The sequence below is a fragment of the Rana temporaria genome, chromosome 4 (assembly GCF_905171775.1).
Source record: "Rana temporaria chromosome 4, aRanTem1.1, whole genome shotgun sequence".
NCBI classification, from domain to species: Eukaryota; Metazoa; Chordata; class Amphibia; order Anura; family Ranidae; genus Rana; species Rana temporaria.
The window spans coordinates 211,094,961-211,119,741 of NC_053492.1; the positions used below are offsets into that span (position 1 = coordinate 211,094,961).

The following is a 24,781-nucleotide window of genomic DNA, read 5'->3' on the forward strand; positions in this document are numbered from 1 at the left end:
ACCGTCAAAAGAAATTCGGTCCCAGCCATCCACATGCCTAGCAGGTGATTGCTAGCTTGGCTAAATTGCTAGCACTCCAAGTGCTGCCTTTTCGGTTGGTAGACTCTGCCCCCTTTCGAGAATTTGTGGAATGTGCGGTACCTCAGTGGCAGGTTCCCAAATGCCATTTTTTTTCTCGGAAGGCTATTACGGCTCTCTACCGGCATGTGGAAGGCAATGTCCTGGCCTCGTTGGACAGGGTGGTCAGCGGTAAGGTGCATTTTACAGCTGATTCATGGTCCAGCAGGCATGGACAGGGACGTTATCTTTTTTCATGGTGCACTGGGTAACTCTGCTGGCAGCTGGGAAGGATGCAGGACAGGGTGTAGTATTGTTAGAGCTTGTTCCGCCACCACACCTCCAAAATGCTGATAGTGGTGATTCTGCCACACCTCTCTCCTCCACCCCCTCCTCTTCTTCCTCTATGGCCTCTTCCTGTGCAGATTTTTCCTCTGAACCAGCAGTGCTCTGTTGGTGTTCTAGGGGCTATGCAAGCACTAAGGTAAAAAGATGCCATTCAGTGCTTGAGTTGGTCTGCTTAGGGGACAGGAGCCACACTGGGGCAGAGATTCTGTCAGATCTGCTGGGGCAGGCTCAGAGGGGGTTGACGCCATGCCAGCTTCAGCCAGTTGCAGTTGCAGTTTGCAACAATGGCACCAACCTCCTCTCCACCCTCCGACAGGGACACTTGACCCACGTGCTTTGTTTGGCTCACGTCCTTAATTTGGTGGTGCAGCAGTTCTTGTGCAGGTACCCGGGCTTACAGGATCTCCTGAGGCAGGCCAGAAAAGTCTGTGGGCATTTCCGCCGGTCATATAATGCCAGTGCTTGGCTGGCTGACCTCCATAAGGAATGCAACCTGCCCAAGAACCGCCTCATCTGTGACATGCCCACCAGGTGGAATGCAATGTTGGCAATGCTGCAGTGGCTGCACATGCAGCAGAGGGCCTTCAATGAGTACCTGTATGAGTATGGCACCAGGACAGGGTCAGGGGAGCTTGGCTTTTTTTGCCACGCCAATGGCTCATGATTAAGGATGCATGCACTGTCTGGTCACCATTTTAGGAGGCCACAAGGATGGTGAGCAGTGACAGTGCATGCATCAGTGATACTGTCCCTCTTGTCTACCTGTTGGCGAACACGCTGTGTGGAAAATTGGACAGGGCACTTGACACAGAATAGAGGGAGGAAGAGAAGGACGTTCTTACCTCTCAAGGCCCAGTTTATCCAGACAGTATTCCTGCGGGCCTGCCGATCTCACAGGAAGAGGAGGAGGATGAGGATTGTGTCAGCATGGAGGTGAAGCCTAGCACTCAGCATCAGCAGCAGTCTTCAAGGTATCGTTTTCAGTCCTCGGAAACCCATGAACTTGTACGTGGCTGGGAGGAGGTGGCTGCGCATCATGTCGTCCTTAGTGACCAAGAGGACTCTGGACCGATTGCCTTAGCAAACCTACGCTGCATGGCCTCCCTGATCCTGCAATGCCTGCGAAAGGACACTCAGATTCGTGGTATCAAGGAGAGTGATCATTACTGGCTGGAAACCCTTCTTGATCCATGTTACAAGGGTAAGGTTGCGAAACTTATCCAGCCTTCACAGAGGGAGCAGAGGATGAAACATCTTCGGGAGGCCTTGCAGAAAGGTTTGTGCAATGCGTTTCCAGAGCCTGGGCGGTACAATTTCCTGGTACTCCTGAACAACATGTTGCTAAGGCTTCCGTCAGTCACAGAAAGAGCGGTTGAGAAGGTGGCCGTCTGTCCGATGCATTCAAACAATTTTTTAGTCTGCAGCCTCAAGGTCTGATTGGTTCCAGCAAGCATCGTCAGCGTCTGATTTACATGGTGCAGGAATACTTAGGGGCATGCAAGATCAGACTTGGAGACCTTTCCAACTGAAAATCCACTGGGTTACTGAGTCTTGAGGATGGATCACTGGCCAGAGCTTGCACAGTATGCGATTGAGCTACTGGCTGCCATTCAGTGCTGCTGGAGGCTTTGTAACTGATCACAGAGTGTGCCTGTCCATAGACTCGGTTGATCGGCTCACTTTCATAAAAATGAATCAGTCTTGGATCACCAGCTACCAAGCACCTGATAAGCACCAATAATTTTTTTTATGATTGTGAGATACCTTGAAGACTGCCTATGCTGATGCCGAGTAGGGATGAGCGTTGAGTTCGAGTCGAACTCATGTTCGACTCGAACATTGCCTGTTCGCCGAAAAACGAACAATTTGAGGTGTTTGCGGCAAATTCGAAAAGCCGCGGAACACCCTGTTAAAGTCTATGGGAAAAATCTAAAGTACTAATTTTAAAGGCTAATATACAAGTTATTGTCCTAAAAAGTGTTTGGGGACTTGGGTCCTGCCCCAGGGGACATGTATCAATGAAAAAAAAAGTTTTAAAAACAGACATTTTTTTCGGGAGCAGTGAATTTAATAATGCTTAGAGTGAAATAATAAAAGTGAAATATTCCTTTAAATTTCATACCATGGGGGGATGTAAAGTTAGCATGTGAAATAGCGCATGTTTCCAGTACTTAGAACTGTCCCTGCACAAAGTGTCATTTCTGAAAGAAAAAAAGTAATTTAAAACCGGATTTGCGGCTATAATGAATTGTCGGCTCCCAGGAATTCAGAGAGGATTCATAAAAAAAAGCGTGGGGGTCCCCCCAAATTCAATTACCAGGCCCTTCAGGTATGGTATGGATATTAAGGGGAACCCCGGCGTCAATTTAAAAAAAAAATGACGTGGGGTTCCCCCCAAATATCCATTCCAGACCCTTCAGGTCTGGTGTGGATTTTAAGGGGAACTTCACCCCATTTTTTTTTTTTTAAATGGCGTGGAGTTCCCCCAAAAATCCACACCAGACCCCTTATCCGAGCATGTTAACCTAGCCGGCCACAGAAAAGAGGGGGGGACAGAGTGCGACCCCCCCTCTCCTGAACCGTACCAGGCCACATGCCCTTAACATGGGGAGGATGTCCCCATGTTGATGGGGACAAGGGCCTCATCCCCACAAACCTTGCCCGGTGGTTGTGGGGGTCTGCGGGCAGGGGGCTTATCAGAATCTGGAAGACCCCTTTAACAAAGGGGACCCCCAGATCCTGCCCCCCCCCTATTTGAATTGGTAATGGGGTACATTGTACCCCTACCATTTTACGAAGGAAGTGTAAATAGTTGTAAAAAACACACAAACACTGTAGAAAAAAGTCCTTTATTAATAAAAAATAAAAAATAAATCCAGCGGTGGTAATCCACTCGGTCCCGGCTCCCTGCTCCAATGTTGTCTGTATCCAGCGACGAGTGATCTCCTCTCCTGTCCAGCGATGAGAAGATCTTCCGGGATCCAAAGCGCAGCATCGCCGGCCTCCTCTCTCCGCCGGACACAGCCTGGTGAATGACGCGGCTGAAGCTGTGACATTTATTTTATTGGTGAGATGGGGCCACCCGTCACGTGACCCCACCCCCTCTGACGCAAGGGGGAACCCAGGCTTCCCCAGTGACGTAGCAGAGGGTGCGTCATAGGGGGCGGGGTCACGTGACGGGTGGCCCCACCTCACCAACAAAATAAATGTCACGGCTTCAGCCGCGTCATTCGCCGGGATGTGTAATTTCAATTTTTGCAGCGGGCTTGTTCCTGTGCTCAACTAGAGTGTCTGTGAGGGGTTGCAGTGTTGTGGCACCAGTGCCTAAAGCCCAATTTTTCTGCCCCTGTTTAACAGGGGCGTGTAATTACAATTTTTGCTGTAATATTTTGCAGCACTGCTCATTCCTGCACTCAACTAGAGTATCTGTGAGGGGTTGCAGTGTTGTGGCACCAGCACCAGTGCCTAAAGCCCAATTGTTCTGCCCCTGTTTAACAGGGGCGTGTAATTACAATTTGTGCTGTAATATTTTGCAGCACTGCTCATTCCTGCACTCAACTAGAGTATCTGTGAGGGGTTGCAGTGTTGTGGCACCAGCACCAGTGCCTAAAGCCCAATTTTTCTGCCCCTGTTTAACAGGGGCGTGTAATTACAATTTCTTCTGATATATTTTACAGCAGGGCTCGTTCCTGTGCTCAACTAGAGCATCTGTGAGGGGTTGCAGTGTTGTGGCACCAGCATCAGTGCCTAAAGCCCAATTTTTCTGCCCCTGTTTAACAGGGGCATGAAATTACAATTTTTGCTGTAATATTTTGCAGCAGAGCTCATTCCTGCGCTCAACTAGAGTATCTGTGAGGGGTTGCAGTGTTGTGGCACCAGTGCCTAAGGCCCAATTTTTCTGCCCCTGTTTAACAGGGGCATGTAATTACAATTTTTGCTGAAATATTTTGCAGCAGGGTTTGTTCCTGCACTCAACTAGAGTATCTGTGAGGGGTTGCAGTGTTGTGGCACCAGTGCCTAAGGTCCAATTGTTCTGCCCCTGTTTAACAGGGGCGTGTAATTACAATTTTTGATCTAATATTTCACAGCAGGGCCTGTTCCCGAGCCCACCCAGAGTAACTGTGAGGGCTTACAGTGTTGTGCCACCACCACCACCACCAAAGGCCCAATTTTTCTACCCCTGTTCAACAGGGGCCTGTAATTACAATTCTTGATATAATATTTTACAGCCTGTTCCAGCACCCACCACGAGTAACTGTGAGGGCTTACAGTATTCTGGTACCACCAACACCTAAGGCCCACATTTCTGCAGAGTATATAGGGAAGGCTGTATAGTATACATAAGCCGTCCCCTACTTTCAAACATCCGACTTACAAACAACTCTTAGGGAGACAACAGGAAGTGAGAGGAAATCTACCCCTAGGAAGGGAAATTCTCTAATGTAAGAGTTAATATGGGAAAAAGGTGTCTCCACTGATGCTTTATCACCAATTCTTGTTTCCCTAGAAAAAAAAATCAAAATCCAATTGTCATTGGGACAGAAAGTGAGGTGAAATCTTCTGAACAGGGTGTCATGGATATGTAGTATGTCTGGCAGCTTACCTTTCTCTCCATGTGTTCATTAGAGGCCAGACTCTCTTATCTGGCTGCCTTTATCATCTCTCCTCCCTGTATGTCTCCACCCCAGGCCATCCCAGGAACTCTATATTAACCAGTTCACTGCAGGTCTGCTTTGCTGATCATTGTTGTTTGTTAGCATTGTGTTTCTGCTTGCCGTGTGCTACATTATTTCTGTGTACCGATTTTGGATTGTCTCCGACTACTCCTGTTTGCCTGTGACCCTGACCCATGGCCTGTCCCTTGGTTATCCTCGTCTGCTTGTTGCCCCAACCTCGGCTTATCCCTCACTTTCTCTGTGTCCTGAGTGGCTGCTTCCCCTCTCTCCCTACGGAGCGTGACCCAGGGGACTCCGGGGGCCGCAACCTGGATCCAGTTACAGTGAAGGCCATCCTCACCACTAGAGGCTCTGGTGAATACCAGCTGTATCTTAGATTCCGCACCCTGGGGAATCTTGGGCTCAATCTTCCTGTAGGGTCCCTGTTTGTGCCCCAGTGAACCTCTCCTCCATATCCTCTCTGTGGTCCATCCGCAGCAGTCTGCTATAGGGTTCACTACCTTGTGGTGCACCCCTGACTCCAACGGGGTGCACTTGTCATCTGGCCACAGGTGACCTGACACAGGGGCACAGACAGAAAAACAAATGTTACAGGGGTGATAATAAACCTTCCCTATGTTATCCAAAAAGCTTAAAAATGTATTTTTTGGCTGGAGCTCCACTTACAAAATCTGTTCCAAATTACAAACAGATTTGACTTAAGAACAAACCTACAGTCCTTGTCTTGTTTGAACCACCTATATACTGCTGTTCAGAGTATATAGGGCCTGGGGGCCCCACACCTTTTCTTTTATTTGGGTGCAGGGTTCCCCTTAATATCTATACAAGACCCAAAGCGCCTGGTAATGGGCTGGGGAGTTACCCATGCCGTTTTTCTAAGTAATTTTCATCCATATTGCATTGACCCAATATTACATTATAGCCGCAAGCAGTTTTAAATGACTTTTATTACTTTAGAAATGTAATTTTGTGCAGGGACTGTTCTAAACACAGGAAACATGTGCCACTTTACAGGCATACTATAGACTAGGGATGAGATTTATGTTCGAGTCGAACATGAGTTCGACTCAAACATTGGCTGTTCGGCCATTCGCCGAACAGCTAACAATTTGGGAAGTTTGCGGCAAATTCGAAAAGCCACAGAACACCCTTTAAAAGTCTATAGGAGAACTCAAAAGTGCTAATTTTAAAGGTTAATATGCAAGTTAGTGTTTGGGGACCTGGGGCCTGCCCCAGGGGACATGTATCAATGCAAAAAAAGTTTTAAAAACTTAAGTTTTTTTTCAGGAGCAGTGATTTTCTTAATGCCTAAAGTGACACAATAAAAGGGAAATATTCCTTCAAAATTCGTACCTGGGGGTTGTAGGGGTTTGCAGGTGGGGATACTTAAATACTGGCCTTGAAAAGGCCTTGAAGCATATACATATCATGCATACATGCATATATGTGTCCCAACAAACAATACTGTATGCACATGCTTGTTTCAATTCAGTGACACCCCAAGTAGGAAAGAAATGATAATGATGGTATCTTCAAATCTTAAGCACACACCCTACTATTGAGAATCCTGTGTTGTCAGATTTAATGGCATCTAAGGTGGCAATTTTTTTTTCATTGAGAAAAACAGGCAAAAGAAAAAAACTATGTAAAGCCAACAAAGCAAGTAAATTAATATACAGTATATATTCTTTCTTATACATAAAGGAATAGTATATTTAGGCAATACAGCAAGTTTCAACCTAAGTGAAACAAGCAGTAAAGCATTTCATCACACTTTGAACTGGGGAATTGGAACATCTTGCCAAGATGCTGGTGATTTCTAAACTATTATTTTGGAAAAGAAAGTGTGAAAAGCACAATTCAAGCCATTTCTATATTATGTAACACAAACAAATTCTTAAGTAATTTATGCGTTTCTGTGGTTTCATTGCCATGTGTTTTTCAAGCAAACAGAGAATGTATTCTTAAGACTGAAAAGCTATATTCAAGTCATAAAGAACATAGCCATGAGTAGCATGAATTAAAAAAAAAAACATTTTAAAAGAAATGTGCACTCTATACTTTATAGTATTTAAATTCAAACCTGCTTTTTCATTCGCTTACCTCGACAGATTGGTCTATGATCACTCCAAGCACTGAGTGTGTCAGTCACTCTTTGACAAGTTATACTCTTCGAGCCTTGTAGCACATAATTATCATCACAGGAAAATTGGACATTGGCACCCACTCTAGAAATAGCCAGAAAGCAAACAAATATATTGTAAGAAAAGTAAATAATGGGCAACATTGCAATGTTTAGCAAAGAGGAAAACTGATATAGCAAAGTAAAAACTATATTCAATGTATTAGAATCTATGGGCCAGATTCACATAGAATCCACGGCGGCGTAGCGTAAGCCATTTACACTACGCCGCCGCAACTTACTGGAGCAAGCGCCGTATTCTCAAAGCACTTGCTCCGTAATTTGCGGTGGCGTAGTGTAAATGGCCCGGCGTAAGGCCGCGTAATTAAAAGGGGGCGGCTTGTATTTAAATTAAGCGTGCCCCCGCGCCGATCGAACTGCGCATGCGCCGGCCGAAAAAATAGCCCAGTGCGCATGCTCCAACTCACGTCAGAAAACGTCAATGAAGCCGACGTGAGCGTCATTTCCACAAATCCCTATTCGCGAACAACTTAGGAAAACAACGTAAAAAGTTCAAATTTCGTCGCGGGAACGACGGCCATACTTAACATTGGCTGTGCCTCATAGAAGCAGGGGTAACTATACGCCGGGAAAACCCTTACGTAAACGGCGTAAAGTGACTGCGTTGGGCCTGCGTACGTTCGTGAATTGGTGTATCTTGCTGATTTACGCAGAGAATATGTAAATCAGGGGCCATTTTAAAATTTCAGTTAAGATCCGACGGTGTAACACAGTTACACCTAAAGTAATACCACAGTTGCATATAGGAATTTACATATACAGTGCCTTGAAAAAGTATTCATACCCCTTGAAATTTTTCACATTTTGTCATTTGACAACCAAAAACATAAATGTATTTTAATGGAATTTTATATGATAGACCAACACAAAGTTGCACATAATTGTGAAGTGGAAGGAAAATGATAAATGGTTTTGAAAACATTTTACAAATAAATATATGAAAAGTGTGGCATGAATTGATATTTTAGCCCCCCTGAGTCAATAGTTTGTAGATGCACCTTTTGCTAAAATTACAGCTGCAAATCTTTTTGGGGATGTCTCTATCAGCTTTGCACATCTAGAGAGAGTAAACATTTTGCCCATTCTTCTTTGCAAAATAGCTCAAGCTCTGTCAGATTGGACGGAGAGCATCTGTGAACAGCAATTTTCTTGCAACATATTCTCATTTGGATTTTGGTCTAGACTTTGACTGGGCCATTCTAACACATGAATATGCTTTGGTCTAACCCATTCCATTGTAACTCTGGCTATATGTTTAGGGTCATTATCCTGCTGGAAGGTGAACCTCTGCCCCAGTCTCAAGTCTTTTGCAGACTCTAACAGGTTTTATTTTAAGATTGCTCTGCATTTGGCTCCATCCATCTTCCCATCAACTCTGACCAGCTTCCCTGTCCCTGCTGAAGAAAAGCATTCCCACACTATGATGCTGCCATCACCATGTTTCACGGTGGGGAGGGTGTGTTCAGAGTGATGTGCAGTGTTAGTTTTCAGCCACACATAGCGTTTTGCTTTTAGGCCAAAGAGTTCAATTTTGGTCTCAGATCACCTTCTTCAAAATGTTTGCTGTCCCCCCCACATGGCTTCTCGTAACCTGCAAACGGGACTTCTTATGGCTTTCTTTCAACAATGGCTTTCTTCTTGCCACTCTTCCATAAAGGCCAGATTTGTGGAGTGCATGACTAATAGTTGTCCTGTGACAGATTCTCCCACCTTAGCTGTGGATCTCTGCAGCTTCTCCAGAGTTACCATGGGCCCAGTGCTGGGACAATGTCATTTTGTGCCCAGGGCAAAGATGGCAAACTGCGCCCCCCAATTATCGTCACTGTTCATTGTCACCGTTGTGACTATTTACATTACAGCCTCACTGTGCCCGTGAATGCAGCATCAATTTGCCCGCCATTATAGCCTCACTGTGCCCGCCATTACATCCTCACTGTGCCCGTGAATGCAGCCCCACTATGTCCGTGAATGCAGCCGGTCTAGGAGGGCGCTCGCCGAACACGAGCTCCCTCCTAGAAGGCTGAAGGAGAACGACCTGTACTGGGTGGCCATGCTACTAGACCCCCAGTATAAGCAGAAAGTGCCTGAAATGTTACCAAATTACCGGAAGTCGGAAAGGATGCAGCAGTTCCAAAATAAATTTAAAAGTATGCTTTACACAGCGTACAAGGGTGATGTCACAGCACAATGGGAATCTAACAGTGGAAGAGGTAAAAGTAATCCTCCTCCTACCACGACCACGCCGGCAAGGACAGGACGCTTTACAGACGTGTTGTTGAAGAGAAGTCACCTAGGTCAAAAAAGTCTAGATTACCTCACCTTTATTAAGACGAATGAGGCATGGATCCCGAAGGGACTGACAGTGGGTGATACATTTGCCTAAAGGCATGATGAGATGAGCTGCCTTGGGCTTAACGCGTCCACACGCTGCTGTATTTTATCTCTGCATGCCGGATGACTTGCGTGACTTATCCGCCACCAACTAGGGTTCAAGCCGCAATGTTTTAGTGCACTTTCTGCCTGGAAAACATAAATTTTTTTGGCCGCTGCTACAGCAGTGGCTGCAACAATACCTACTTTTTCAGGCATGTGTACATGCCTAATTTTTCTGGCCTCTGGTGTTGCACTGTGGCTGCAAAAACAAAACAAAAAAGAAGGCACATACATGTGTCAATTCCCCTTCGTGATCGTTACCTTGTTGTGGTGAAGGGGCTTGCGTATCACAATGAATCGACCACCTCTATGAGTGTGTTGGCAATGGCAATGTTGGCACACCCCAGATGATAAGGTCGTTGCTTCATTGTGAACATACCAAAAGCGATCGGCTGGATAATTTTGCATAGAAAAAACATAAATTTTCTTTGTGATCATCTAAGGTGATCATTAAAGCCTACTAGGCCAACAATGGGCCCACACTGCAGAATCATTGTTTTCTGGGTCACTTAACTGTCACTGAACTACCTCAGCACGACCATAGGCTTTGAAAAAACCCCATCGCCTGCAATCTCCCAAACGTGCACACAAGCACAGTCATCACTACACCAAGATTGACGCATAGAGGAATACAATTTATGTCATGAGTGTGTCAACTATTGACAACTCTTTGCGGTTGTCTAAATTCCATTCCATACACGTCTCCTGATAGGGGACGTAACAGGGATTAAACTGATAAGAATAGTACTACTTAACATACCACTCATATTAGGATTGCACAGTACATTACACGGCGCACGCACAGTGTCCCAATTTGGAAGTAAGAGGACCGACCAAGCATCTTTTTCCATCTCTCGGTTCCTAAAATCTATTCGATACACCGGCCCCTGATAGGGGACAAAACAGATGACTGTTAAGAACAGATTTTTGTTAATTTAAAAAAAAAAGAGCACAGCCTCTGCGGGGCTGGGTATTTTTTGGCCGCGTTACTGAATGCTCATGCACAATGGCTAAAAGCTCATGCGTGCTTTTGCGGAGGTGACAAACCTGGTAAGTCAAACTCAAGGCAACATCATCGACCTCATCCCATATGCGTTTTTTCTGGAGTGTGCCCTGCGAAGAGTGCTGGATCAGGCCGTAGATGAGCATGAAGAGGAAGAGTTGTGGTCACCATCACCACCAGAAGCAGCCTTGTCGTCGTTGATTGCTGGACCTGCGGCAACGCAGAGAGAGGAGTCTGAAGAAGAGGAGTCAGAGGAGGAAGGTGGCTTTGAGGAGGTGGAAGACCAACCACAGCAGGCGTCTCAGGGGGCTTGTTGTCACCTTTCAGGGACCCTTGGTGTTGTACGTTGCTGGTTGGAGGAAGAGACATTCAATGACGTCAGTGAGGACAAGGAACGGGACATGGCTAGCTTGGTATCCAACCTTGTGTAAATGGGAAGTTTGCGGTTGTGCAAATGGACTGTTTGCAGTTGTTTGCGGTGCGTTAAATGGGGAGTTTGGTCTGTCAGAGTTTGGTCTGTCACTGTGAACCCTAACCCTAACCCTGTCTGTAACCCTAACCTATCTGTAACCCCAAGCCTGTCTGGAAGTTACAGACAGGTTTAGGGTTACAGATAGGGTTAGGGTTACAGATAGGGTTAGGGTTACAAACAGGGTTAGGGTTAGGGTTACAGATAGGGTTAGGGTTAGGGTTACAGATAGGGTTAGGGTTACAGACAGGGTTAGGGTTCGGGTTAGGGTTACAGATAGGGTTAGGGTTACAGACTGTAACCCTAACCCTAACTGTAAACCAAACCCTAACACTATCTGTAACCCTAACCCTGTCTGTAACCCTAACCCTAACCCTTACACTACCTGATCGATACAACATCATACCTGATGTTTTAAAGCACGTTATTCCAAACAATTTATGAAGGTGATTTATGCCCTTTATGGATTAAAAACACACTCTGCGACAACTACATAATTTTCCATGGGAGTTTTGCCATGGATCTCCCTCCGGCATGCCACAGTCCAGGTGTTAGTCCCATTGAAACAACTTTTTCATCACTATTGTGGCCAGAATGAGTCCCTGTGGGTTTTAAAATTCGCCTGCCTATTGAAGTCTATGGCAGTTCGCCTGTTCTCGAACATTTGCGGAAGTTAACGTTCGCCGTTCGCGAACCGAAAATTTTAGGTTTGCGACATCACTACTGTTCAACATACAGGAGACTTGTTCCAGGGAAGACATCGGATTTGTAAGCATTAAAATTACATTGTCAGCAAAAAGGCTAACAACGTACTTTCCACCTTTTATTAGTATATTTAATTTTTAAGCTGACAAAATAAATGTATAACTTTAGAAGAGCAACAACCCTGATAATTAGACTAGTAAAGAGTAGCTTCAAAGGTTTCAGTGCTCTGCTCTGTATTATTTGCATTGTCAATGACTTTGATGTGTACAGTTATGCAAAAATAACTCTTTGGCTGGTGATTTTATCACAATATGGTTATTGTTCTCTTTGTAGCTTTCTATGTATATTGGAGGGTACAACAGTTTAAAGTAAATCTGTAACAATGAAAACTAGCATATTCAAAACAAGCAGTATTCACCTCTGTGCCTATAAAAAATATCTAACTTACAGTTAACAACAGAGTTGCTGTTTTTGAAATAATAGCATATTATATTGGCCCCACAAGCACACTCAGCACTGCTTATCTAAGTGGATTTATCAGTTTTATATATAAGAAAGGGGGTAGAAGGGTACAGACACAAAAGTGTTGATTTAATAAAGAGGCAAATTGGACTGTATAAATTAAATGTTCACTTAGTACATATAGTGAAGACGTATTCATTTTTAAAAAATCCAAATACGTACTAGCAAAACTGCTTTTACCTATTTCACATGGTTGGGTATTCAAAGTGAACACAACGTTATCTTATTCAACAGGCTAAGTGTATAATCACAATACAAAATGAAAATTCTTTATATCATTTGTAAATCAAGTGTCAGAGGATATACAGTAATATACGTGGACTGCCAATACAAATACCACCCAAATTACCCCATTTTGGAAATTAGGTGTGTGAAAAGGAGAACCCGGTAAAAGCTAGTTACTGCAGTTTGTTGGAATTTGTGATGGGCTGTCATTAGACAAAGCCAGTCACGTGGTACAAAGCCAATTTCATTGGTTCTTTACCCTGATCGGGGATGGGTTGTATAAGAGTGACATGCCTTATCCCAGATCGCTACACTGGGGGCGTGCAAGAGCGACGTGCACAAAGACAGTGCATGTGACTGGCTGTAATTGGACACAGCCGGTCACGTGGTAAAGAGCCATTTTGATTGTCTCTTTACCTTGATCGAGAATGGGCTGTGTCCTGAGGGACACGCTTTATCCTCAATCACCGTGCTGTGTGTCTCTGTGCATACAGTAGTGGCGAGAATGGGCGGACATCATTTGACGCCCGCCCGGAGGGAAAAGATGTCCCTGCTGGCATAATTTTACAATGCACTGGAAGGGAAGTGGTTAAATTACAGGGAATGATTAATCACCTGTGAATGTTTTATGAATAGCAAAATTACTGCTTTATAAATATACCCCCAGCATGTATTTATTATTTTTAATAGTTCTTTATCTTAAAACAATATAATTTTATTGCACAAGGCTTCTTAATTTTAAGTTTGGCTAAAGCTAAACATGTCGGTTTCTGTTAGCCTTGCAAGTACTAGGATCTGGTTTATAACAATTGCATGATATTGATATGATATTTCTTGTGATTAACTCTTATCAAACCAGCTTGCGGCAAATTTTGTATTTCCTTCATAAAAATAAAATTCTTTACACAAGATTTACTGTAACAGAATAAATGATCAATTACATTGCATTGATTTGTTCTTTTATCTTGTATGGCTCTGTCTCAAAACAGACAATATACCTTAAGGCCTGCTCACATGGAATACATGATGCAAACTGACATGTTTATCCTGTTCCATGACTCTATTTTTGTATAGGCTACCCATGTCATTTTCTTGTGGCTTTAGATAGCAATTATTTCCTTCATGTGCCTAAAGCATCATAATAAAATTGTAAATTGTGTATGTAGATTTGACACTGACAGTCATGAACAAATCATATACACATGATAAATAGATGCATCGTGTACGTTACACTTATTTGAATGTGATTTTGTATTTAGTTTTAGTAGTACAGTAAAAGAATGTATAAATTAACTATTTTTCATGTATCCTTTTGTACATGCATTTCCATGACTTTTAGCAGAGAGTGTAAGCATACGGAACTGTGCAAAACTCTTAGACACATGTGAAAAATGCTGTAAATTAAGAATACTATTAACATAAGACAGTGAAGCGCAGAATTAACACTAGAAATAAACAACAGTCCAAATATTTCAGAATATATATGAAGCCCAAGCAGAAAATGTCCTTAATAGAGAAAGAATCCCTTAGGTGATGATATCAGGAACACCAGTCCATTACGTGGATGAGCCCACCACCAGCACACAGATTGCTAGCTCACCTCAATGAATTGACCCCTGAACTACCAGGAAGGTCAAATGTGCAAGGTCCCAGATTAGGCAAGGGATAGCAAATGTAGACAGGTCTCAGCAGCTCTAGTGTCCACGCATATGGCCAAATGTATATGAAAGATAATAAAACATCTAAGTTTTAAAACTATTGCTTTTATTTGAATAAAACGTACAAGCTTCTCATCTTGGAAACAGCAGGAAAATCCAATGTAAACAATTACAGGCCAAACGGTACAGTGTATTCGGCTGATCTTGGATAGCAGCAGGTGACATCACGGAACGTGGCTTCTCCTCCTGTATGCATTGCGTGCTATGGGGCTTCACCAGGTGGAGCCACGGCATCACCCAATCATAGCCATAGAGTGCTGACTGCTATGGAAACCTAACATGCACAGACTGCTGCACAGTCGCACTAAATCCAGCACAGATCTGCATAGAACCAGTGGACAGCCGCACCTAACCAAGACTCAGGCCGTCTCTGTAGCAACAGACCCCAGCCTGTGTCTACAGATACATTTTCACCATCACTTATGGCCCTGGGACACACAATAGTATTATAGCTATAATAAAACAGGGACTCATCTAATTCAATGTATTAACCCTTATTGTACCTTGAGATAGGTGTATGTTAAGATATATTTATAATACAAATTTAAAATGCACCCGCTGCTATCCGTTACAATTGAAACAGGTACAATAATCAAATTAAAAAAAACAATTATAAATGTAAAATACAAAACAATCTGCTCGTAGAAAACCTTGAAGGACCAGTAACTTAATAGGTCAGTTGGAATGCTAACAAAAATACATAAAAGACTACTAAATGTTAAAGGAACACTAAAGGTTTGTTTTTTATTAGATCAATTGATTGCTGTAAGCTAGAGCATTTAAATATCACTTACCTCGTTTTTCTTTTTGACCTCCAAAATACAGTAATCCAGGTTTGAAAATGCCATTTCCTGCCTCTCCTCTTCTTGTTTTTCACCAGCATCTGAGCCATTTTGCATGGTGGAAAGCAGAATGTGCTCACCCCCTCCCTATGACTACAGCACTGCGTGAAGATGCTCTCTTATCCCTCACAGGCATGGAGGCTAAGCCTAATGGGAACTGTAGTTCCCATTAGGCCGTGGTGTAGCAAGAGGGAATGCGCACCGCAAACCAGGAGTGATGAAGGTGAATAAAACAGCTCGATTTCAACAGGTATCAAACTAGTTATAATGCAAAACATTACTTTTTACTTTATCAGCTACTGTCAGACTTTAATTTAAGAGGAAAATATTTTTGTCTTTACAACCCCTTTAAATACCTATCTATCTGAAATGAAACAATGCAGATCGAACTCTATGTTCAATCTGAATGGCATATATAAATTAGTCTCAAAGATCCAATATGACTCTCTGTGATTGAGGTGACTGATGAAATTCCCTCCTCTCCAATATCTGTCTCTCGAACCCTCAGAATTTCAATCCTTTAGGGTTCCTGTCGTGACACATCCTAAAGTGTTAAGAAACACTGTGTGATCTGAGGCCTTTTTCAATGTAGTTAACATGCTCCCCTATATGCACACTAAGTGCCCTGGCGGTCCTGCCCACATACTGTAGGGCACAGTTACATAATTGCATATAAACTACCCCTTGTTTACTGCATTTCTGAAATGTCTACATGCTGAACAGCGTCCACAGGCAAAGAAGCCAGAAAAAAAAGATGATTCTCTTTTATAATAGGAGGGTCCACCACCCCAGAGGCTAATCGATCTCTAAGGGTGGGAGCCTGACAATAAATAAATTGTGGGTGTGCAGGGAGAACAAACTTGAGGATACCCCAATGTTTATTAATAATCGTTTCAAGTTTTTTATACTGTAAATTAAGAATTCTTTTAGAATTAGAAGTGTTAATAGTTTATTGTTATCAATTAACAAAATAGAAAGTAAATGAACAAAAGAGACATCCAAATCAAATCAAAATTTGCTTCGTCCTCCTTTTGCCTTCGAGAAAGCATCAATTATTCAACTCTTTTAGGTAGACTTGCATACAGTTTTTGAAGGAACTCCAAAGGTTGTTCCAAACATCTTGGATAACTAACCGCTGATACTAACCACTGATCTTGTGTGGTTGCAGAATGCCTCAAATCCTTCTGTCTCTTCAAGTACTCCCAGACAAACTTTATAATGTTGAGATCAGGGCTCTGTGGAGGCCAAACCATTCATGTTTTTGCCACCTAAATGTATTATTTTACATTTTTCTACATTAAACCTCATTTGCCATGTAGTTGACCACCCCATTAATGTGTTCAGATCTTCTTGAAAGGTTTCCACATCCTACAGAGAAGCTATTGCCCTTCTTAGCTTAGTATTGTCCGCAAATACTGAGATTGAGCTGTTTATCCCATCCTCCAGATCATTTATGAATAAATTAAATAGGATTGGTCCCAGGACAGAACCCTGGGGGACCCAACTAGGGTGACTGACTGTGTCACAACTTACCCGTAATTGCCTGCAGGCTCTGGTTCCCCTCTCCCTCCTCCTTGCAGATGCTTTCAAATTTGTTGAAAATGCACTGTTTAATATGTTGGCTGATTTATGTAGGGTATTATATTATTATATATATATATTTTTAACAACATATTATTATATATGTGTACACATACAGTAGAGTATTGACCAGGCCAGAATTCAGTTGATAATGGTTGAGTTGCCAACTAAATTTTAACTTATCAAATGGACAGCTGATGACTCTTTGATGTGTTGATCTTATGCAAGTCTACATAGGTATTGCCTGCTAATCTAATTGAACATTTTAAAGAGTACATTGTTTACATACTTAATGATGATAAAGGACCATAGAAGAAGTATTTATTGATGGTAATTACAAGTAGAGTCTTTTAACTTTTATTTACAATAAGATCATAGAGTATTTTGGGTTGACCTAGCAGAAACCCCCCTAGTGTATTAGTATTTCAGGGGGACGTTTTAAGCTGGCAACCAGTCTTTTCATTCTCCATGAAGATGAAGGCCACAGGTCTAGATATTGTCTAGGACAAATGGGACTCTGAAGGCTACTGTTAATTGTTATATTTACTGTTGCATTTTGTCATCTGTTGCAAGTATCCTATCGACTTCTGTCTGAAGTTTCAAAAAACGCATCTCTCAGGAAGAATCAGGTTGCTGCTGGAAATTACACACATTATAATAACTAAATAATAATCCCCATCCCACCACTACTTCACTACAGGCACCACAATGTCACAGCGCACTTCACCAGTGTCCTGTCAACCCCCCCCCCCCCCGCCTAAGGCAATCCCTGCCTAAGTCAAATCCCCACGAGCCCCAGCCAAACTCAGCCAATTACTAATCAGCCAGCTCCAGACCTGTGCATGATAAGTGGACTGTTAATCAAGTGTGCAGGGGGGGGAGGATTGATGAAGCTCGGGGACAAGAGAAGTTTTAACTGGCAGGTTTCTGCTATTTACGGGCAGCAGTAAAATGCACATTTTTTTACTGGCAACACTTCTTAGGGCTCCCTCCACAGTGTGGAAAAAAATGTATGTGTTATTGTTATGTGTTTTGGGGATATAATCAGAAGCAGCCAATGTTTCAGATCCCATCTACATATTAAGCGTCAGGGTTCTGGATACCATTGTTCATAATTGATGAAGTTACTATACGGGTTGAAGAAAATACTATAAGAGTTGTTTACCTGGTTTGTTGAAAACAGTCCCCTTATGACTAAATAGTTACAGGGATAGCAAGGAAACATATATAATAATGTAATTCAAAGCTACACCCTTTCTGCAAAAAATAGACAGTTTGTTTATGCAGCCTCTTTTCATCCAATAGTTATACACATATGGCAAAATTAAGCAAACTAGGAGCTCTCCTGTGTAAGATATTGTTGTTTAGGCAAGAATTAGGCACCAATATAAAAAGTTCTTGTTGACTTCTAATCAATTTAAAAGCATAGCGAGCACAAGTACAATTTCGTTTTAAGCTTCTGGCTTGGAAAGTTAGCTTATTAGCATATTACCAGCCTTCCCAAATTCAACATTTAAACACAATTATGAAAAGGTTAGTTCTACCATTTAAAACTACAGAAACATTTTCATTTAGATTAAACTCCACTAAAGACAGAGGAATATATTACTCATATTCTCAATGCACACCAATCAATAGGGCACATGGCTGCATTAGAAATTATAATTGTATCTCTGCTTTGCTGTGAATAAAACAAAAAAATAGAACACAGATGTTCCTCAAGATCTTTAATTTTTTGTATTGAGTTTTCGCAATGTATACAAAAGAAGAGCAGAAAGTGTACCATAAGTTGCAAAGACTGCTTACATAAAGTTAGGTAAAAGGAAACCTGAACAAAAGATTATGTGTTTGAATACATAGAGGATGGTATGGCATCAGGTAGAACATTGTCAGGTCACAAAGGTTAATAATGGAGCGATGTGTGTTAATATCAAAACATCTTACTGTATATACAGTATATACAGTGGTTGTAGTCGAGTATAGGAGCAGACAAAAGTGGGAAAAGCTCAGAAGCTTTTTGGGTGTTTCCTGTCATGAGAATTTATTATGCTCAATAAAACAGACAATGCATAGCAGTGTTCTACTGGATTAAGAGAATTTCCAGGGTCCATCTGCTAAGTAGGAAGCACAGCATGATTACATAAATTCATTAGGTGACGGTAAATATGAGTATAAATGCATATCTTGTTTGGCATTATTAGGATGTGATGACAAATATAACATAAATCATATAATGCACATGAACATTCACTGCACTTTTCTACCTATACACAAGCATGAAAAAAATAGGTGTTTTATAATTTGGGCTAAATCATGAGATGGAACACCACTGGCTGAATTGATTTTTCCTGAAAGTCGATTTAAAAAATGTAAATTAGACCTAAAGCACTATGTTAATCTATGATTGTCTCATATTCAGCAATAAGTCCTTGGCGGAAAAACATGCTTTCTGGAATGTCATCAAAATCTTCCTAAATAAATCCAATTACTCATCTTCCCTCTAGTCAATCCTAAACCTAAAATGATCTTTATATTACTGACAAACTAAACATCCATATTAATACCTGTGTACCTAGGTCTATAGCATATTTATACAACATATCCTCACAATATTTTAAAGGTCCCTATGTTCTTAAATCTTTATATATTTATAACCTGTCAAAAAATAAAGCAGACATGGAACAATATGAAAAATACATCTAAATAGTTTTTAGTGCAATGACATTGAAAAAATGTTGAATCAGAACTCCTGGGATATTGATCTGGTCAGTTAAAGGGGTTGTAAAGGTACAATTTGTTTTCCTAAATAGCTTCCTTTACCTTAGTGCAGTCCTCCTTCACTTACCTCATCCTTCGATTTTGCTTTTAAATGTCCTTATTTCTTCTGAGAAATCCTCACTTCCTGCTCTTCTGTCTAACTCCACACAGTAATGCAAGGCTATCTCCCTGGTGTGGAGTGCCGTGCTCGCACCCTCCCTTGGACTGCAGGAGAGTCAGGACGCTCTTAATGTTACAGATATAGAAAGGAGCTGTGTGTTAGTGGGTGTCATGACTCTCCTGCAGTCCAAGGGAGAGTGTGAGCACGACACTCCACACCAGGGAGAAAGCCTCGCATTACTGTGTGGAGTTAGACAGAAGAACAGGAAGTGAGGATTTCTCAGAAGAAATAAGGACATTTAAAAGCAAAATCGAAGGATGAGGTAAGTGAAGGAGGACTGCACTAAGGTAAAGGAAGCCATTTAGGGAAAAAAAAATATTTCTGCTGCTTTGCTGTTAATTGAAATTAACAACAGGTGCTAGGGTCAGTGTCACTACTGGTAGCACAAGGCGATACTTGGACCCTATAAAGGTTGCACAGGCAGTCCAACTCCTTCAGGATGGCACATCAATACGTGTCATTGCCAGAAGGTTTGCAGTGTCTCCCAGCACAGGCTCAAGAGCATGGAGGAGATTCCAGGAGACAGGCAGTAACTGGGAGCCGTAGAAGGTCCTTAACCCATCAGCAGGACCGGTATCTGCTCCTTTGTGCAAGGAGGAACAGGATGAGCACTGCCAGAGACAATATGACCTTCAGCAGGCCAATAGTAAGAAACAGACTTCATGGGGTGGCCTGAGGGCCCGACATCCTCTAGTGTGATCTGTGCTCACTACCGGACACTGTGGACCTCGATTGGCATTTTCCATTGAACACCAGAATTGGCAGGTCTGACACTGGTGCCCATTGCTTTTCACAGATGAGAGCAGGTTCACCCTGAGAATATGTGACAGATGTGAAAGGGTCTGGAGAAGCCGCAGAGAACTTTATGCTGCCTGAAACATCGTTCAGCATGACCGGTTTGGTGGTGGGTCAGTGAAGATCTGGGGAGGCATATCCATGGAGGAACACACATACCTCTACAGGCTACACAATGGCACCCTGACTGCCATTAGGTATCAATATGAAATCCTTGGATCCATTGTCAGACCCTACGCTGGTGCAGTGGGTCCTGGGTTCCTCCTGGTGCACGACAATGCCCGGCCTCATGTGGCGAGAGCATGCAGCCAGTTCCTGGAGGATGAAGAAATTGATACCATTGAATGGCCCCCACACTGACCTGACCTAAATCCAAAAGAAGACCTCTGGGACATTATGTTTCGGTCGATCCGGTGCCGCCAGGTTGCACCTCAGTCTGTTCAGGAGTTCAGTGATGCTCTGGTCCAGATCTGGGAGGAAATACCCCAGGACACCATCCGTCGTCTCATTAGGAGCATGCCTTGATGTTGTCAGGCATGCATACAAGCACTTGGGGGCCATACAAACTACTAAGGACCATTTTGAGTTGTTGCAATGAAATTTCAGCAAAATGGACTAGCTTGCTGCATAATTTGTTCACTTTGATTTTCAGGGTGTCTTTTAATTCAGCCCTCTGTAGGTGGATAATTTTCATTTCCATCAAACGATGTGCCATCCTTTCATTCCTTAACACATTACCCAGTCCATATCAGTATAGATATTCAGCATGAGATTTTTGCCCGTTGAGATCTGATATGTTTTCAAAGTGTTCCTTTCATTTTTTTTTAGGGGTATATATATATATATATATATATATATATATATATATATATATATATATATATATATATATATATATATATATACATATACATACACACAGGGTAAATGGGTATAAAAAGGACAAAGGATTCTCAGTTTAAGAATCTCTGGAAAGTTTGTTGTGAATGGAGAAAGCTGTGCTTCATATTTCTTCCAGATTTCGTAGTTCCAGATTAGAGCCTGGAGCTTAAAAGTCCCAAAGTGTCTTGGTCGGGACAGAACCTTCAATCCGGTGTCCAGGTTTTGCTAGTTGCCTACAGCCTGTGCAAGGGTACATGTGGTCAGTATCACAATAAGCCATATCTGAGCATAGCTCAGCAGTTGTTGCCATTAAGAGACACAGGCTGTGTGTGAAGATAGTGGAGTGCTCCAGCCAGGAGGTATGACCTGCTCGGGAGATGGTACTCTATGTTGGAGGGACTTCTTGCTCATAGTACTAGGATAGTCAGGACAGCTACAAGGGTCGAGAGAGATTGGGAAAGCTGAGGTGACTAGATAGTCAACAAAAGGGGGCTGGAGGAAGTCTTGTGTTACTGATAAGTAGGATAGGAAGTTGGGGTAATGAGAGAACCCTATCCAGTAAGATCAGGAGGGGGGCCTGAGCAGTAAGGTACTTCAAGCGGAGACTGAGCAAATCTGAGGAGCCCAAGGTCATGAAGACCAAAGTGAGCAGCAATGCTGCTGACTAAAGAGCCAGGCGGCTTGGCTAGTTTTGTTATTAATGTTTTGTGTGAAGCTGAAAACCCTGTGTGGGTGACCTGTTGGTGTTGGACTTTTGCTTTCCGCTTTTTTTGGAGGGGATTTCCTATTTGGTCACAATTTCTCCAGCACAACAAGAATTGTGAGTTGTAGATTTTGGAGAGCCTATATGGAGTTATATACCATCTATTTAAGATCTTTTGGGAATTTCCCAATGTTCAATGCTTGGAGATGCTTTACTATGTATTTATTAAGATGGCATTGTGCCATTGCCCTAGTGAAAATTATTGACAGAGGTCTCCCTCATATTTTTGCATTAAACAACAAAGAAATGGCAGTACCATATCCTCATAACAATGAGAAAAAATAATCAACAAGCACAGTCTACCTCATGTCAACCCCTTCATGTTTGTGAGAAGTGGGGAACAATGCTGTGGGTGGTCTAATTCATTTTAGAGGTTCATTCCTCTTTTTTTTTTAAAGATGCTTAGAAATGTGTCTCCTGAATCCAGATGATGTCACTATGGTGGCACAAGGTTTCAGTCCACAGTGCTCGTCTTTTATTTGGGCTTTTTAGACCTTTGTTTTACCTTTCCATTTTACCTTTTGTGTGGAAAAAAATACAAAGACAGAAAGAAAGTTTTTACAAAATGTGTTAATTATCTCCTTGCATAGCCATTTGTTATATAACAAATGTATACATGTAGAGTTGAAAAATTCCCACCATTACTAAATGTGACTGTTTCACTTCTGACATCATGGCTGTCAGGGACCAGCAACTCATCCCTGACCTGCTTTTTCAGCTGTTGGCCAGAGACAAAAATAAGTAAATAAACATTGCAGGGGTCCCACCATAATCCATACCAGGCCCTCCTGGTCTGCTATAAATTTGAAGGGGGACCCAATGACAAAAAAATACCTTAAAGTTCCCAAAAGGGCCCCCTTATTGTTTAAGAGGGCTTCCAGATTCTGAAAAGCCCCTCCCCACCCACAGATGACCACAACCACTGGACCAGAGTTGAGAAGTAGAGGTCCTTGTCCTCATCAACATAGATGCTTGGACAAGGGGGTGTCCCCCAAGTCGAGAGAATGTGACCTGGAGGGGGACTATTTGATATATACAACCTACTACATCATAACTGACATTTACAAAGAAACACAATGCAGCTCTTAGACACTTACTTCTGTTTGTAAATAAAGTGGACAGGGATTCTTATTATCTATAGCAGACCCCCTAATACGGGAACCAATTTCCAACACATAACCGTTTCTCCCCCTTGGCCAATCGGGGTGCCCTTGAGGGAGGGGATTTTCATGGGGCAACGAGAGGCACAGGGAGGGGAGCTCCCTTCATCTCCCCGAACAATGGGGGTTGGAGGACCACCCACTCCCAACAGTCGATCCAGGAGGGGGCAGAAAAGAAAAGCAAGAGAGGAAGGAGAGGAGGCAGGAGAACTAAAAAGAGTAAAACCCCAGTAGGTGCAGGGAGTTATAATCTAAGTGGCACACCACTTAGTGACGAGGAAATCAAAGTACTTGACAAGGGTCTTAAATTTGCCCCTACCCACAAATGAATATGAAAAAATACTTTTTGAATACCCCTTCTGTTAGAATGGTGAGTGCACTGTTTTTTCCAGGTGGTCATCATTCCAACTTGTGGAATAAATCTGTCTTCAATCCCCCAAATACTGATACCAAACATCTTGAGGTTTTCAGTAATATGGTTGCGAAAGACCTGGAATTGCTAAAAGGTAAATGATCCGGTTTATATTAAGAATGGCATTCAATTATAGAATCATAGATAGACAGGAAGGATTTGGTCATACGACCTGCTGATAAGGGAGGAGGGCTGGTGGTACTTAGTAAAGTCTACTATAAGAATGAAATGGAGAATCTTCTTAGTGATACCAATACTTATAGTTTAATGGCTAAAGACCCCATGCTTGACTACAAGGGAGAACTTCACTATTTAGTAGAAAGGGGAAAACATATAGGGGTGCTTGGCCCTAAGGAGGCACTCTACCTAGACCCCCTTTTCTGTCGTATGCCCATCATCTACTTCCTCCTGAAGGTCCATAAGTATAGTGTGAATCCACCCGGGAGACCTATAGTGAACGGAATTGATTCGGTCACATCTAGACTGGGCCAATAAATAGACACCTTCCTCCAGCCGTTAGTAACCAAAACCAATGCATTCCTTAAGGATACCAAGCAGGTCATGGAATAATCTTTAACTATTCCATCATCCTGTCTCTTGATTACGACTGATGTCAGTTCGTTGTACATGATTATAAGTCATGAGGATGCTCTATCCTCCATCAAGTGGGCATTGGAGTCTTTGGGATTATTCAGAAGGCACCAGAATTTTTTGATTGATAGCTTGACTTTCTGTTTATCAATAAACTATTTTTGGTATGGTAAGCAATTCTTCCTTCAAACAAGACGAGTGGCAATGGGGTCATGCTTCGCTCCCAGTGTAGCCAATTTATTTATGGCACTGTGAGGAGAAGGCTGTGTTTAAAAACAAACCCCCAGAATTAATATGCTACCAGAGGTACATAGACAACCTCGTCATGATCTGGGATGGAGATAGAGCCAGTTTGGATATCTTTGCATCCAAATTTAATGCAAATGCCAAAAATATTGTTCTCACATGGAACATCAATTCAGAGCGATTGGTCTTTCTTGACCTGGACCTCACCAGGG

At 42.5% G+C, this 24,781-nt stretch overlaps 1 protein-coding gene across 1 annotated transcript in view; it reads right to left on the reverse strand.

Moving 5' to 3' along the window:
• The window catches only part of CSMD1 (CUB and Sushi multiple domains 1), an 833,985-nt gene that overhangs the window by 710,415 nt on the left and 98,789 nt on the right, over positions 1 to 24,781 (reverse strand). Inside the window, exon 4 of the mRNA XM_040349812.1 lies at positions 7,185 to 7,309. Coding sequence (XP_040205746.1) covers positions 7,185 to 7,309 — 125 coding nt within the window. The remainder of the gene's footprint in view (positions 1 to 7,184; positions 7,310 to 24,781) is intronic.